This window comes from Python bivittatus, unplaced genomic scaffold (genome assembly GCF_059951505.1).
Source record: "Python bivittatus isolate LINGU-HERP-01145 unplaced genomic scaffold, Pbiv_v1 ctg000480_np1212, whole genome shotgun sequence".
Taxonomy (NCBI): domain Eukaryota; kingdom Metazoa; phylum Chordata; class Lepidosauria; order Squamata; family Pythonidae; genus Python; species Python bivittatus.
The window spans coordinates 106886383-106904607 of NW_028277075.1; the positions used below are offsets into that span (position 1 = coordinate 106886383).

At 38.3% G+C, this 18225-nt stretch overlaps 1 protein-coding gene across 1 annotated transcript in view; it reads left to right on the plus strand.

Annotated features, from left to right (window-relative positions):
* Window positions 1–18225, plus strand: part of MYO3B (myosin IIIB) — a 243282-nt gene that overhangs the window by 82060 nt on the left and 142997 nt on the right. The window contains exons 8-9 of the mRNA XM_088145192.1: window positions 2828–2983; window positions 13058–13154. Of these exons, the coding sequence (XP_088001318.1) occupies window positions 2828–2983; window positions 13058–13154 (253 nt within the window). The remainder of the gene's footprint in view (window positions 1–2827; window positions 2984–13057; window positions 13155–18225) is intronic.

Here is an 18225-nt window from a genome sequence, read left to right on the forward strand (position 1 = left end):
TGCTATTTTGCTAAATCTCATTCTAATCACAGTTCCATATTCCTCATGTCCATGCATAACAGCATGAAAATAGTTTCCCTAAACTAAAATAATCCAATGTTTTGTTTTTTTAAGTCCAATCTATTCTGAGACAAAGAGGGGGAAAGCCTAATTTTGAACTAGGTAACTAATAACCAGTGTATGCAAACATTAGAACATATAATGAAATTGTCCTGCACTATGCCACTTCAGAGTGTATGTGACCCATCAGTGAGAAAAGGTACTGGAACTATGTCCCCTGAAATCTAATATTCTGTGTTCAGGGATTTGGTTTGCTTATTTTTACTTTTTATATTGGGGGTTATTCAATTATGCAGCTGCTAGTTAGTAAACCATTTCACCATGCAAGTTGTGACAGCTAGTTATAATATTCATTTTCTTGCATGAGTAATAAGCATGGGGAAGCTTCTTGACCCGTTTCAGAAGCAAGGATTCCATCATTTTAAAAAGGGCAATTTCACCATTGCTCTGTACAAAAACTTGTTATTTAATTGAAATTGGAAATGCAAACTGCTAGTTTTATATCTAGGAGCCAAGACAATTACAGAAAAGGGAGAAAATAATCATACTGTAATGGAAATTACCAATCCCAGTTGGTTACGCTCAGGATCTGGTCACCTGAGATGTGGATTTGTTCATTGCAATAAAGAAGTCAGACCTGTAAGAGCAAGGGGCTTCTGTTCATTGGGCCAGCCAGCAAGCCCTTTCCTTTTCCCAGGACTCTCCCCTCTCCCTCCTGATCTTCACTCAAAGAGTCAGTTTTCTGGGGTAACTCTAGCCACTTCTGTTTAGCTTTGGGGGGGGGGATGTTTTTAGAGTTTCCCCTGTAAGCTTTTCCTGTTTCTCTAAGCCATGAGGTTTCCCTGGACCCACTGTTACTTATATGTCCTTCTTGTATACAAATAGTGTTGGTTTGTGGATTACTGCCAGCAAGTTGCAACCCCCATCAGATGATCATTCATGTGGCTATGACCAAGGGATTGCTCTACCTGTGGACTGAGACTTTATCTGCCTGCCTGCCTGCCTGCCTGCCTGCCTGCCTGCCTGCCTGCCTGCCTGCCTGCCTGCCTGCCTGCCTGCCTATCTATCTATCTATCTATCTATCTATCTATCTATCTATCTATCTATCTATCTATCTATCTATCTATCTATCTATCTACCAAATTTACATAGCCACCTATCTCACTGATATGACTCTGGGTGGCATACAATAAAGCAAATAATCTAAACAAATCTTAAATAACCATGAAAAACAATTAACATAAAATATAAAGAAGATCACAGGAGAATGCACCAAAATCTCACATACCATACAACTATCTTATGGGCTCCCTGATGCCAAGGGATCCCCCAGCTTGCTGAAAAAAACACATTTTAAGAGATTTCTGGAAGGTCAATAGGGTCCGGGCTAATCTCAGCTCAGGAGGAATGATGTTCTAAAGGGTGGAGCCTATGGCAGAAAAGGCTTGTCTCTTGGGTCCCATCAGATGGAACTCTTTGGATGGTGAAGGAAAGGCAACAATAATTATATAGACAGTCTTTCCTTCTCCATAATTTCCAAAGCAGAGTGGTTTTGGTATTCCAACCAGCTTACAGAAGTGAGTCATGGTAAATATATACACAGCATTTTTCTAATGAGTTCACTTTCCTTTACTTTTAAAGATCTGCCATGAATGATCAATAATTTCATTATAAATGAACCATTTTAGAACAGTTTATACTTTTCTTTTGCTTTGATGGTTGTCATATAATAATTTTACCAGCTTTTCTACAAGAGAGGTTATATATTTCTAGAGATTGACAAGTGCATTTTTAAATACTGGAGCACAATGACATACAAAAAAAGAAAAAAGATGAGTAGAGAAACAAAAGGAACCAGAACCATAAAAACCAAATGATGGATTTCTTTTTATTGGAGGCTTTTTATTGGGAGTGGTATTTAAACCTCTGCGTAGGCGGCTAGATTTTAGATAGCAGGTTTTATTGTTTTAGTTTTTATATCGGGAGGCTACAGGACCAACAGGAGCAGTATCTCTTGAGCATTTGTAAAAGACAACATTTCCCAGGCGGTTTGTTCTTGAAGTATCCTGAAGAGCAATAGGAAATAAAAAAAATATGGAAGTTACTCAGAATGGCAGATGTTACTGATGGATTGTTGTAGGAATTATGTGTTAAAATTCTTTAACGATGATAGAGGCTGAGCTCGGTGACGTGAGTATATTTTGCCTTTTGTCATTAATAAAAGATGTAATTTAGATGACCTGTAAAGGTAGAAGCCTATACATTTACATTTATGTTATCATGTTCTGAGCTTTTGAAATGGATAATTTTGGTTGCCTGGCTGTTCAGGTAAGTTAATTTTTTTTTTCATAACAAATAATGATAGATTCAGTTTAATTTCATTCCTAAGTGTGAAGAAGTTCCAGAGTTCGGTACAAGATAGGTGGCTATATAAATGTTTTAAATAAACAAACAAACAAACTTGAGGATTTGCAAATTCAGAATATGCTACTGCTGTAGAGAAAGTAAATGTGCTGTCCATTAAAGTTAATTAATTAGCAGATTTGCACTTTTACATTTAGTGTTGTAATATGCTAACTTTACTGATATTATCAGGGTAAAATAATATGTGAGATTTATTCTCACATACAAGGCAGTCATATACAGCTGAAGCCAAGCCCAAAATGTGGCTGAGACCCAACATTTAGTATGTAATTAAACAGATGGTAGTAATTTGTACCAGAGCTTTGTGTATCCATCTGAATAATCTGATTATTGTATTTTTCAGGTGTCTAATTAAGGACTTTGAAAAACGTCCATCAGTCACCCATCTTTTAGAACATCCCTTCATACGACAGGCCCATGGTAAAGATATGGCACTCCAAAAGCAGTTGAGTAACCTGATTCAGGCACAGCAACAGTTAGGCTGCGCAGCCAAGACAAGGTACTATCTAATTCCTCAGATTTCCTGCTGTAGATGTCTAGGGCTTCTTACTATAGTGCATGCATATATTATAGATAAATGTATAAAGTGATTGAGTTTTTTGCCCTACTTGAGTTCTCTGAATGATCTGTGTGCAAACTGATATGAATAAAGTTGCACTGTCATCTGGACAATAAAATGAGGCTTATTCTGACTCAACTGATTTGGTGAGAAGCATCTTGGTAAACTTGGAAATGGCCCTCCCCTTCTGGAGTCCATTGCTGATAACTTAGTTATTAGGCATTTCCTTCCCATAGGCATCCCTGGGAGTGGGGGGAACAAAGAATGAAACATGTGTCATGACCTGCCCCTTACATACTTGCATACAACATCAAGTTGCAAATTTGAAAGGGCACAGCTTGTATTGTGATGTCATGGGGCATATTTCATCATTTTGGTCCCATCACGGTTAGGAACAACAGACACCTATGCCTGTAGGATTTTGCTCATGACTGAATATGCTCTTCACGGTATTTGGTACAGCCCATGCAAACAGAACATTTACACTTTTCTTATTTGTCACTTTTAAATGTATTTAACAAAAATGAAAACTTCACATTATGGTTGTTCCTTACAGCTGAACTCAAGTGTTCATTAATCAGTAATTAATTAAAAGTGTTCATTAATCAGTAACTGATTAACAGGAAATATGTTCTTGCTTTGTAATTTTTATTGTGCGAATAATAAAAAATGTTAGCGATGGCATATTAGAAGAGTAAAATAGTGTGGTTTGGTTAGCTGTTGCTTGGAAAGCTGAAAATAACTGTTTTATCTATGTCTTAGTATGATCAACTATATTTCTATAAAGCCTAGGACTCCAAATTTACTAAGAAAGACTTCTTTTCCAATACAGTAAAGCCTGCATAGGAGACATTGCTTGGTTTTGTGGCTGTCCATAGGGTGGCAGGATTTCACTGTTTTCAAAGTAAATTTAAATGCAAATGAGCACACACGGTTTCTGATCAGCAGTGATTTTGCACTATGAAATTTGTCTAGGCTAGATAAGCTATAAAGCATTATTGTAAATAAATACTTGCTAATGTTGATGAAGAAAATTAAATGCCATGACTCATAAGTTATAAAAATGTGTGTGCATATTCAGGCACCATCACTTTGCTTTTTCAAAACCAAAAGCCTTAATGTAAAAATTTAAATATTGAGTTATACAGGCAGTTGCAAGGTGAGGTTGACTCTCCTGATTTCACAACAGGAGAAATTATCCTGTAGACATTTCTAAAGTAAGATCCTAAATTGATCAAACTTGCTTCAGAAGACTAATGTAACTCTTTTCTTGTTGTTTTGTTTTGCTGTAAGTGTGCTGTGTACACATTTTCTTCCTTCTGGTAGTTACTATTTGTATGGGGTTTTTTGGTTTTGTTTTGTTTTGTTAAATCTCTCATAGTATGAAAATTTAGTAGACTGTGAGAAATATCTTCTGATATTGGACATAAAGAGGAATAAACTCAGTTTGTGTAAGAAGTTGGCCTATTCATGAAGTAGAATGAAATTCTACTGTTTTAGGCTACAAAGTGAGGGTATCACTCTTTTAGTCTGGATGTGGATTATGGCAATCATAGTTCAACATATCTGTGGGGGCACTAGGACTGCACTAGGTTAAGGCTGTGCTAGGTTAAGGCTTGCGAAGAGAGATCTCTTTGGAGAAGACCCTGATGCTGGGAAAGATTGAAGGCAAAAGGAGAAGAGGACGGCAGAGGATGAGATGGTTAGATAGCATCATTGAAGCAATGAGCATGAAACTGAGCAAACTCAGGGAGGCAGTGAAGGACAGGAAGGCCTGGCGCAATATGGTTCATGGGGTCACGAAGAGTCGGACACGACTTAACGACTAAACAACAACAACAACAAGGTTAAGGCTGTTGTAAGCTGTTTCTTATTAAACAACTTTTTAGAACACCAGCCTGCCACTAGCAGGGAGGCTTTACAAACAGCTTTTTCTGACAGTTCCAGTTTGAGTTTGAAAGCAAAGAGTTGCGAGTCTATGTTTGGAATTTCTTCTGTATATTCTGATAGAATTTGCAGGTAACCTCCAAATAAGCCAAGAATAGCTGCTGGATCACAAAATGTTGGGCACACACAGCTGAGGTTTTTTTTTAATGCACTTTTTTTCCAGAGATCATCTGGACAAATATCAGGGGAAAGATAGCAAGCTGGGAAATTTATTGCGGGCAAGAAAGCTACCATTTTCCAATGTGATTACACTGTAATTGCTAATGATTACACAGAACCTTATTATTATTAGATTTTATTCTGCCTTTTTTATATATAACTCAAGGGGGAGAACATACCTAATGCTCCTTCCTCCTATTTTCCCACAACAACAACCCCTTGAGGTGAGTTGGGCTGAGAGAGAGTGACAGGCCCAAAGTCACCCAGCCAGCTTTCCTGCCTACAGCGGGACTAGAACTCACCGTCTCCTAATTTCTATGCCACCATCTTCACCGCTACACCACACTGACTCTCTAGAAAGTGGGTGGAAAGGGAGTATTATAGTCATGGCATGTGACATGTAGCAATTAAGGTGGTTGCCAGTGTTGTAATTATGATGCTTGCAAAAAGTACTCCAAGCAGTAGGATTCTTGCCACCATGGTTGATCAGGCTAGATGATCATATTGAAAGTGCAGTACTTTTGCTGTAATAGAGGTCACAGGCCCAATTCTTCCCACTGTTTCAAGAATTCTCATCATTCCTTTTTATGTTCTCCCAGTGACAAAGAAAGGAATGTGGATCAGTTATTTCTATGCCTGTGTGAAAGAGGAAGCTGTTCTGTTAATCTTCAGAGAGAAAAGGAAATGTATGTGCATATTGCATTGGGTGCTAGATGGGAAAGCTGTGACAAGATAATACCTTTAAGGTAATCTGGAATGAATAAAATATGGCTACCTGAAAGGAACAATTGATTGGAAAGACAAGGCAGCACAAGAACAATTGTGTTCTAAATAATGAATATCTTTGTTGTGCCTTCCAATGGTTCCACTTTTGATTGTATTTTATTTTTATTACATTTGTGGTCCATTTCACTACAACCCATAATTTATCCCTCTCTTAAAGCTCTGTACCAACCACAAAGATATGTAGCACCAGTTACATTAGTGTGTTCCACTGGATTTAGTACAGTGGTAACTGGTTCTGTTATTTGCTGAACTAATATATCCAAATCCAGAAGTCCTCTAGAACATGAATGAATCAAGTGTAGCTTTCCAGATACTGGAACAACTACTGATGGCCATGCTGATGGAGTACAACAGCAACTGAAAAGCCAACCTGTGATCATTCGTGTTCTATACGTAGAAGCATAAGAAGAAGAGAGTGGAAGAAGAATCAACACTTGATAAAAACATATTGGAAGCATGCATTATTATTATCCATCTGAATAGATTTCTAGGTGTCACTACATGTCGGGCTGGCACTGAACAAAAGTGAACCAAGTTCTTCTTTCTTCTTGGACGCATAGATTTGCATAAGTATTTATCTGAACAGATCCTTTTTAGTCTTTCCAACCCAGTGGAATATTGGAAACAAATTATGTAAAGGGACTCTGGACTCTGTTGTCAGCGGGTAACTCTCTAAAAGTACAAAACTGGCGCAATTTTGATGTGGTGGGAGAAGCCAGCAAAAGAAAGGGGCTGGATGAGGCTGCAGGCTGGGGAAAAAAAAAATCTAAACAACAATCCCCTGGTGTATCCCTATGGGAGAATGTTGTTGACCGTTCCATTCTAAGCAACCTTCCTCCTGTCTCCTGGCACATGACCCAGAATGGACATTCACAGGTCACCCCTTGCTTTTCAGTGGACATGTACATACTAATACCTATAGGCACAAGACAAAGGGAGAGTAGAAACACACAGTCACAATACATATACACCCATCCCGATTACATTCTGACACACATACACAGCTTGCACACACAAAGACTATACATATGCCCTCATCCTAATTAGACCATCACATACATACATGTACATGCAGAGGCAATGTGTATGCCCCCACTTGATTATACTCTCACACATACATATATACAGACATAGACAAAGGCATCATACATGCCCCATCTTGATTAGATCCTTACACTTTCTCTCTGCACACCCTGATTAGCTGCTGGAAAGAAAAGGCACACAGTTACTTCACCTGGCTACACAGAAGAAAATACAGACACCTCCTATGGCCACTGCTAGTAAAGGGCTTGGAAAGAATTCCAGAAGCCATGTCTGCAGGCTCTACCTTGTTTCTTATTGCCATTTGGCAGCCCCATCCCATTTGCCTCAGGACCACACACCCAGTTTCAGGACAGGGGTCCAATATTGATAAATTATTGCAGTATTCAGCTGTATGAAGTTGCTTAGAATAAGCCAGTGTTTCATTCTTTGATCCATATCAGTGTAAGTGTGGCACACAGTGCTAGAAGGTGACTGGTGAGACCAGCAGGGGAACTGAGGGCAATACAGTGGTACCTCGGTTCACGAACACTTCTGTTCATGAACAATTCGGTTCACGAACAGCTCCGTTCGCAAAATTTTGCCTCCGTTCGCGAACGCCGGATCGGGTTATGAATAGGATCCGCGGCCATTTTCCCTCCCATGACACGTGGTCGCGGCTTCCTGTAGGGAGGGGGACTCTCCCTCCAAGCAATATCCGCCTCCCCACCCGCCTTCCTGTCCTCCACGCCAGAAGTCCCGTTGAGCAAGGTTAGCTTTCTCTCTCTTCATGCTGTACTTTGTGTCATATTTTTGCGGTTTAAAAAAACAACATATGGTTCAGAACGGATTAACCGTAATTACATTGAACCTTATGGGGAAATTTGATTCAGTTCACGACCAATTCGGTTCGCGACCAGAGTCACGGAACGAATTAAGTTCGTGAACCGAGGTACCACTGTAAAATGCTGTATTCCTTCTCAGTATTGCTATTCTGAGTAAAGCATGTGCCCTGGGATCCTTCTGTTTTAGGGTTTTTAAATTTTCAATATTTAAATAATTTCTTACTTGAAAAATGGTTTGATAAGGTTTAGTCAATAGCCCTACCTGAGAAGTTCTCTGACAAAATTCATTTGTTCAAAAACAAAGAGGGTAATTATTATTTTATTAGGATTGGCAGGATTATATGTGTTTTATGAAAGGTATAGAATCCTTCAGGATGTATGAAAAATTTAAAGGACTTACAACAGGACTGATTAATGTAGAAACCAGTTATACAATGCAATTAAAAAATAAATAAAAATCAGATCTTTCTGTTTTACTGATGTTTTGATGTACTGATACTCACAGGTTTTGTTTTCCAAAATCTTTAGAAGTAAAGTAGATGTTTTCCACTGCCCAAGGGGGGAAACACAGTAGGAGATTTTGTTTGTTTATTCAGAAAAGAGGTTCAGTTGAAAGCCAAGGGGCAATTAGCTGCAAATATAAGGTGCCTTCAATCCGAACACAATGACTGTAAACCATCCATGCATTAAGTTAAGAATTTCAAGGGCACCTGCCAAATCAGTCTCGATGGGCATCCTGCTGCTGCAGAATCTTTTCCAATGCTTTTAGAAAAGAAAAACGTTTCTGTTTTCAGCCAGTCAGAGATAGGATAGTATGGGTACTGTTTTAATATTGGTAATTTTTTCCTTTTCTTCTTCTTGGTATGTTTTCACTACCTCATTTGTATCTGGATCAGGTCTGAGATACAAACCAGTAATCCAATAAACACATAACTCTCTGCTTGTATAATGCATTATGCACACAATAGAAGAGAATATATGTAGCTCAGGGTTGAACTGTGGAGTCCTTGGAGTTCTCTGAGCTTGATTGTTTCCTTGCAAACATTTCATTACCCAGCTAGGTAACATCTTCAGTGCTAAAATGGAGTGGGGATTGCTCTCTGTTTATATACAGAGGCATGCCCTGCCAATGTTGGTGGGGGTGGTTCCCCCCACACTTTGGTAGTTCCTTGATTAGGGTATTGTTTACTGCATGATTGTTTGTCTGGTGTTAATCTTGGTGTTAATCTTTGCTTATCTGGGTGATTATTGCTGATGAGATGTTCTGGTCTTTTTGTTTCCTTTTTATTGTCTCTTTTGAATAGTGTGTAGATGTTGTTTATCTCTGTGTGCCTGTTGACAGCTGTCTTGTGTGAATACCAAGCTTCCAGGAATTCCCTCGCATTTTTGGATTTAGCTTGGTCTAAGATGCTGACAGTTTCCCAGTTGAAACTATGGTTAAGTCTGTCCATGTGTTGTGAGATTAAGGAGTTTTCATTGTGTCTTCTGACTGCTAGTTATTCAGAAAGAAAAAGAAAGTAAAAGAAAGCAAATTGTATATATTTTTATTTTTGTGATTTACTAAAAGTTTTAATTCTTCATCAAAATGTTTCTTGGTTATTTCAGATGTAGTCTGAAAACAAATTTACTGAGGATTGATTCTAAAGTGGTGGTTCCCCCCCCCCCCCCTTCTTACCTGTGACTTTTATAACTTCCCAAAGCCAAATGAGCTCTTATAGTCCTATTATGTGAAATTAAGTCATAAGAGCTAATGGATCCTTTTCAGCTTTGGGGGCCATCAAAAATACTGTGGTGAATATACAGTTTAAGTATTTGTTGCAGATCAGTCCAGCTTTATAAGTGTGATAGTGTAAGAGGCACAGATCACCCTGCTCAAAAATTTGGAGAGAGGGACATGTGATGGAAAGTGAAATAGATTTGTGTGGGAAGGTAGGACTAATTCAGCTGCTGAACTAGCTTCCCTTGCGTCTAAGCTAGGCTAGCCTCTACCTCCAGTTGGTTCCCATGCAGAAAAGTGGAGGACTAGTGTAGAAATGTAGGACTCAAAAGTATAATTTGCTTCAAATAATCTCCCATCTGCAGCTCAGCTTCTTTATTTCTGAAATTTATATACTGCTCTGTCCCAAAACAGGCTGTAAGGGGCTTGTAAAGAATATAAAGGATAAAATGAAAACCAATAACATAAGAAATAGTGAGAAGAACCCAACAATCAATAATAACCATAAAACCTTCCTATGTCATCATACTGAGGGAGAATTACCACAATAACACCAATAGCCAATTGCAAGGATGAGATCCACTATACTATTGGTCCCCAAAGTCTTTCTGGAACAGCCAGAGCTTAGAGGTTTTCTTAAGGCCAGCAGGGTTGGTCCTGATCTGATCTTGAGTGGAGGGTTCTTTTGAAGGAGAGGAGCACTCACTGAAAAAACTCACTCTCATACTCTTGGTGACAACAATTCTTCGAACTTGGGACTCAGAGGATGTCCCCCTACTAGATTGTATTGGACAAGAATAACGTATTGGGAGAACATGTTCCCACAAATACTTAGGCAGGGATTATAAGAGGACACCTTGAATTACACTCAAAAGCCAACTTGCAATCAGTGTAGCTCTCACAATAGTGGTGTTACCCAAGCAAACTGTAAGGCGGTTTTAACTATGTAAGCCACTGCATTCTGGACCAGCTGCCACCTGCTTCTTGATCAGGAGCAAAAGGATCCTCAGTTTAGAAACCAGTTTAGTCTAGAAGAATGCAACTATGTCCAAAACTAAATATGAAATATCACAGACAGATGGTTTTGGAACCCATATCATACTACCTGGGACTGAGCCTGTATTTGTTCTTTCCTATCCAGATCTTCACAGCTCCAGGCATTGGCATAGCATCTTATCCAATTAGATCTGTAGCATGGAATCAAACCATATTATACTGGCTTGTCTTTCTCTGATAACGTTCAGTATAGTAAATCTTTAGAATAATGACTACTGGAGAAGTGTGGAAGAATGTCCTTGCTTGTTGTCAAATTGGGATTTCCAAATAACAAGGACTGAGTTTGGCTACAAGAGTTTAAGACTTGAGGAAATAAGAAAGACTCAAAGAGCTAGGAAATAGTCAAGATAGGAAAACATAGAGTGACACATGTAGAGATAGGAATATAGACATAGGAGATAGAATTTATAGATTAAATATAGAACTAGTTCTTATAGTAATAGGAAGTTCCTAGATTACAATGGATAGTAAGACAATAAGTAGGAAATAGACATAAGCATAGAATTAGGATTAGGATTAGAAGTAAGGAGTAGGACTTACAGTTTGTACAACAAAGCAACCCACATTGGGACAAAAACAAATCTAAGGCTTTGTGTCTGTGGTCTTCATCAAATTTCAAAAAAAAATTCTAACAAGAACATAAATCATACATTGCTCAAGTTTATTTGCAGGGATTGATATTTCATCACTTCTTTATTGAATTATTCAGTTAGTAGTCCCATTGTATTATTTAAATGAATTTTATATGGCTTTTTATCAAGTTCCTTTCTTATTAACAGCATTTTTCATAGCTTCTGTGTGGGGAACTTAGGATGCTACAGAAAGTTCTTAAATGCTGTTGGTTTTGATTGCTGTTGTTTTTATTATGAATATTATAGAAGCCCTCAAACTTACTGAAATCATAAATTCAGATTATAAAATATCTTTCACTGACCAAGTTCACTCTGGAATATTAATACAGGAAACAAGATCTTGAGAACAAGGTTGTTCCATACAACACAGTTCTCATTAGTATGGTTCTACTGTATTTGGTTTTTGTTTTATTGGCTCCGGTGTCATCTGATTACTACTTACTCTGATACAACAAGGCTTAGGCAGAAGGGAGCTGCAGATTGTGGTTGAGGATCAAGGCTAAATATAAGCCAACAGGGTGCTGTTGCATCTCAGTGGGTCCTCTTTGATGATATCAGCTGCAAGAGTAGAAAGCTTTTGAGCATTTGCATTCATGATGGGAGTGCTGTGCCCCAGAGTATGTTAATATATCTCTGATACAGATATTTCCATCACTTTGGACACTGGGAGAACAAAAGATGTCAGTCTATATTTTCAAATATTTTGTCCATGTAATCAAGCTGGGCAGAAGTTATAGGATATGGATGGTATCATCTGATATGCAGAGAGAAACTGGTTTAAATATAATTGTAGTTTAATCTGTCGTAGCAAACAAAGAAAGCACCCTTTGACCAGCTTCAGTATCATACAAAGTGATGCTTATAGAAATGTCAGTGTAGCAAGTTAAAGGCATTTGTATTTTTGTTGTAGTTCTAGCAAATAAGCTAACAATTTAATTGATGTGGGGAAAATGAGGAAAAAAGATATGGCAAACTAATAATGGATTCAGGTGAATATTAAATTAACTTACACTGAGATACAGTGAATGCAATGGAGTTTTGTAAAAGTTTTATATTTGAGATAAATTGCTTTGAATTTGTTAACTAAAAAAAAATGTTACCTATGATGGTGAATAGTAGTTGTAGCCTGACTTGATGCAATTCTGAGTTATACCACTTGTGATTGCTGGTGTGAATCAAATATTGGAGCATTTGCTATGTAGAATAAGCTCTCTCTCTGTGTAGTAATCTAATACATCAGTGATAAAGCACAGGTATCTTCCAGATACACTAGTATTACATAGAAGGAACTTTTTAAGTGTAGAACATTAAAAATAGGACATTGCACTTGCAATGAACAATCAAGTATACAGAGAAATTTTATCATTTTGTTCTGGGTAATGTGAAGATCATTGGTAAGTGCCACAGAGTACACATTTTATTTAGAAAATTCAGGATGAACAAGACAATATATCCTTAACTTATTTATTTTATTTTGATTGAAAATGGATGAATAACCTGGTGGATTGCTAAAAAGGTTCAGTGGAATACATGTCTTTAAAAAATGTGTATACTGTAGTGTGACTTCCATATGGTACTGTACAACATGTACTTTTTTTTTTTTTTTGGTGCTTTTCTACATAAAACTTTCAGGTTTTACATTGGTAAAATTGTTCTGATGTCTTCAAAAGAATCCCAGGAACTATGGTACTGTGAAGTTCTGAAAATATTCCAGAGGACATGACCCCCACTAAATATTTCTCGGACCCAGGAGAAAATACAAACTGCAACCTGAATTATTATAGGGTGTTTTTTTTTCATATGCCCTTTTAGGAAGAATATTTTTCACACAGGTACTCCACCCATTTTACAGGCATGAACAAATGCATACTCGCAGACCATATCATGTTGATGCTTCTGACAAATATTCTCCAGATGATGATCTGGTAAACCTTGAAATTCTGGATGAGGTAAGGTATGCTGAGATAATGGATTCTTTCTCAGTTCAAATAGTAATCTTACTACTTGCACTTGCCTTCAAGTCATTCTTGTGATTAATAATATCATCCTGTCATCAAGTTGATCACTCAAAGTTCTTACAAAATTTTAAAAAACTCGTGTCATATGATTATAATCTCCAATCATAGATTCATTTATATTCCAAATATTTAGATTTTTTTTTTATATAGGTTAATAGATGACAATATTATTTGTATTTACTAAAATGAGGTCAGTTCTAAGTATAAAGGTTAAATAGTGTATTTCAAAACACATATATGCACACAATTCTAAATGTAACAAATACAGTTAAACCACACTGCATATCATTTTCCATATGTGAAGATCAATACATGTGTAGTGGCACAGCTAAGCCTGTAGTGTGGAAGGGTGGAGATCTCAAATATCATTTTCCAAAAGCCTTCTTCACATTCTGATCCTGGCTCCTGCCGCTTGGAGTAGCAGCTTGGTAATTCTTGCTGCCACCACCTATTTTCTAGGGAATGCCTCACCAAGCATCTTCCCCTTAACCATGGTGTGCACAAGAGAGAGGGCTCCACACCCTGTGTTACTTTCTGACAATTACTATGGTATTCTTATAGTGCCATTTTGCAGTTGTAGAGCATTAAGATGGGGTGCCTAGAGGTATTACCCTTTTTCCCCTTGATGATAAAATTCTTGTGAGATGGGCGGCCATATAAATATGATTAATAAATAAAATAAAAATTAACCAATATCATAGGTTATAGGCAAAATTAAACTTTATTAAAAACAAAGATAAAATTGTAGAAAAACTTTTAGATTTAAATATTAGAATGCGGATAATCAGTATTGGAAAAGATGCAGTGATGTTTTGATCCAGGATCCAATAACTGCAAATGAATGGAATACAAAAAAGATCCAGTATAACATACATACATACATACATACATACATACATACATACATACATACAAAACATATATACATTTAAAATAAATATAAGAATTCTGGCAGACCAGAAGTTTTATTTATTGTATAATTTATATTTAGAAGGCTGTCCAACTCAGTAGTGGTTTGGGCAGCTCACAAATTAAAAACAAAGTCACAGTATATTAAACAAAACAAAAGATTATCATAACAGGGGAACAAACATACCCTGTTGACTAATCCACGTAGTTCAGTCCGGGTGGGAACTGCCCCCCAACCTATCCCAGGTGGAAATGATTTGCTACCAGTAAAGGAAACTGGTGTTTTTAGAGTTCAATAATGCAGATCCACTGAAGTTTTTATTCCAGCTGACAGAAAACACCCTTAAATTATGTAGGGAGATTAAAATGAGTGCAGCACACATAAAACAAATGGAATTCTAACTATAGAATAGAAATGGAATTCTAACTATATAATTAACTATTTCTACCCAACAGGGCCAGCTCTAGGCTAAGGCCGAATAGGCACTGGCCTAGGGATGCCAAATTTTAGGGGGCACCAAAATTGAAAAGACTCCCAAAAAACAAATAAAAAAACAAAAAGTAAATATGCACTCCATGAGCCAGCATTCCTGCTCAGGGGTTAAATATAATTTTGCAGAATTGTTGCCATATGGCAACAATGGGTGCTGATGTAATTAAAATGACTTACTATGTAAAAAGGGTGAACATGTCAGAGAAAATTTTTAAAAATTGTCTAGGACTGAAAATCATAAATGTAAAGCTCAAAAACTCAAAGAAAAAATGAAACAAGGGGGTGCCTTTTTGAAATTCCTAACAAAATTGGAAGATGAGCCAAACCATAGGGGGTGCCAAAATATGACTTTGTCTAGGGGGCCAAAATGTCTAGAGCTGGCTCTGCTACCCAAGTATCAGAAACTTGAATCAGATGTTCCCTCTGATTCAGTTTTACCTGGACTTCCTTTTCATTTTTGTGTCGGGCAGAGTGATAATCACAAACACTCCTGTTTGTGCAGAGCGCAGCAAAAACTCCAGGAAAATATTAGCCATGAAAGCAAACACAATGCAATGTCCATTTCTTGTTTCCCAAAGAAATCCAGTCAGAAAATATATACTAACTGGTGTTTATTGATAAAAATGCAAAATTCCATAAAATGCAAATATCATACAAAATATAAAGAAAAACACATCTTCTCATGTAATGTAGCATCCAAGACTTATTAGCAACACAAGTTTAACAAAATCTCTAGCTACAAACTCTTAGAGAAGAGGTACACTACTTGGTACTTTGTTACAACTACGTAGCCCATAAAACCTACATAGTGGCTAACACTAAAACAACTAACAACTACTCAGAGAGGCTGCACATTTTCCTCTCCTTGTATTATAGCTCTATGCCACCCCCACTGGGTAACTAGCATACACACGCCAATAGGTGGCAGTAAATAGCACAATACACAACACACAATAACAGGTGTTTTTCACATGATCTCTGTAGTCAAAATATTATTTGTTATTGTTGTAAAGATAACGGGATGAATCCTTTCCCATGAGAAAGAAAATCCTGACATTTTCAGGAAGTTCCAAACTTTGATCTGGGGCTGAAGGAGGATGATCTCAGCCTTCTCCTTCTCTCTGCCTTGGCATGCTGCTTCTTGCTTGTCTCCCTTCCCCCAGAGAATTGCCTGCAGTCTCCCCTCAAAACAAATGTCCTCCTTCTTGAGAGGGAGGCATTGGAGTGAGAGTTGCTGACATGCCCAAGTCCATGCCTAAGAGAAGGTATGTACTGGGTATGTCTGAACCTGTCTGGCATGAGAGGATGAGAGACAGTGAATGGCAGGCTTGAAGCCTGCTCTTTACAACAGCAAGAGCAAGAGAAGAGGTTCAACTCCAAGAGGTTCATTGTTGAAACTTCCTCTTTATCTGCACTGTGTTGAAGCAACCAAATAATCTGTGCTTTTTGGGCCCATTGGAATGAGCGTCATGCTAAGTTCAGCATGATTCTGGGTATGTCAGCTTTATATAAAAATTAAAATTTCCCATACCTATTATGATCTTTGGAACACGCATAGGCATATGTGGCACGCAGCATTCTGATGCAGCTGTGATATGGCTACTGGCAATGAGCCAAATCAGAGGTGGTGATGGTTTACTTTCATTTATAGAGCCATCTTCCCTAACACCCCTTCATGGATCACTGCCTTGTCGTGGCGAAGGGGCTTGCATAACTCAGTGAAGCCATGAGCTATACCGTGCAGGGCCACCCAAGACGGACAGGTCATGACAGAGTTCTGACAAAATGTGGTCCACTGGAGAAGGAAATGGCAACCCACTCCAGTATCCTTGCCAAGAAAACCCCATGGACAATGTTAAAAGGCTAAAAGATATGAACGCCGGAAGATGAGCCCCTCAGGTCGGAAGGTGTCCAATATGCTACTGGGGAAGAGCGGAGGGCAATTCCAAGTAGCTCCAGAAAGAGTGAAGCGGCTGGGCCAAAGCCGAAAGGAGGTTCAGCTATGGATGTATCTGGAAGCGAAAAGAAGGTCCAATGCTGTAAAGAACAATACTGTATAGGTACCTGGAATGTAAGAACTATGAACCAAGGCAAGCTGGATGTGGTCAAACATGAGATGACAAGATTGAACATCGACATCTTGGGAATCAGCGAACTGAAATGGACGGGAATGGGTGAATTTAATTCGGGTGACCATTATATCTACTACTGTGGGCAAGAAACCCTTAGAAGAAATGGAGTTGCACTCATAGTCAATAAGAGAGTGGGAAAGGCAGTAATGGGGTACAACCTCAAAAACGACAGAATGATCTCAGTGCGTATCCAAGGCAAACCATTCAACATCACAGTCATCCAAGTCTATGCCCCAACCACTGATGCTGAAGAAGCTGAAGTTGACCGCTTCTATGAAGACCTACAACACCTTCTAGAACTAGCACCAAAAAGATGTCCTTTTCATCATAGGGGATTGGAATGCTAAAGTAGGAAGTCAAGGAGTAATCGGAATAACAGGCAAGTTTGGCCTTGGAGTACAAAATGAAGCAGGGCAAAGGCTAATAGAGTTCTGTCAAGAGAACAAGCTAGTCATAGCAAACACTCTTTTCCAACAACACAAGAGACGACTCTACACATGGACATCACCAGATGGTCAATACCGAAACCAGATTGATTATATACTTTGCAGCCAAAGATGGAGAAGCTCTATACAGACAGCAAAAACAAGACCAGGAGCTGACTGTGGCTCAGATCATGAGCTTCTTACTGCAAAATTTAGGCTTAAATTGAAGAATGTAGGGAAAACCACTAGACCACTCAGGTATGACTTAGATCATATTCCTTGTGAGTACACAGTGAAGGTGATGAATAGATTTAGAGGATTAGATTTGGTAGACAGAGTGCCTGAAGAACTATGGACGGAGGTCCGTAATATTGTACAGGAGGCAGCAACTAAAACCATTCCAAAGAAAAAGAAATGCAAGAAAGCAAAATGGCTGTCTGATGAGGCTTTACAAATAGCTGTGGAAAGAAGGAATGTGAAAAGCAAGGGTGAAAGGGAAAGATATAAGCAACTGAATGCAGATTTCCAGAGAATAGCAAGGAGAGATAAGAAGGCCTTCTTAAATGAACAATGCAAAGAAATCGAGGAAAACAATAGAATGGGGAAGACTAGAGATCTCTTCAAGAAAATTGGAGATATGAAAGGAACGTTTAGTGCAAAGATGGGCATGATAAAGGACAAAAAGGCAGGGACCTAACAGAAGCAGAAGAGATTAAGAAGAGGTGGCAAGAATACACAGAAGAACTATACAAGAAAGATCTTAATGTCCCTGATGTCCACCTGGTGTGATCACTGACCTTGAGCCAGACATCCTAGAGAGTGAAGTCAAGTGGGCCTTAGGAAGCATTGCTAACAACAAAGCTAGTGGAGATGACAGTATTCCAGCTGAGTTATTTAAAATACTAAAAGATGATGGTGTTAAAGTGCTGCACTCAATATGCCAGCAAGTTTGGAAAACGCAACAGTGGCCACGGGATTGGAAAAGGTCAGTTTATGTTCCAATTCCAAAGAAGGGCAATGCCAAAGAATGCTCAAACTATCGC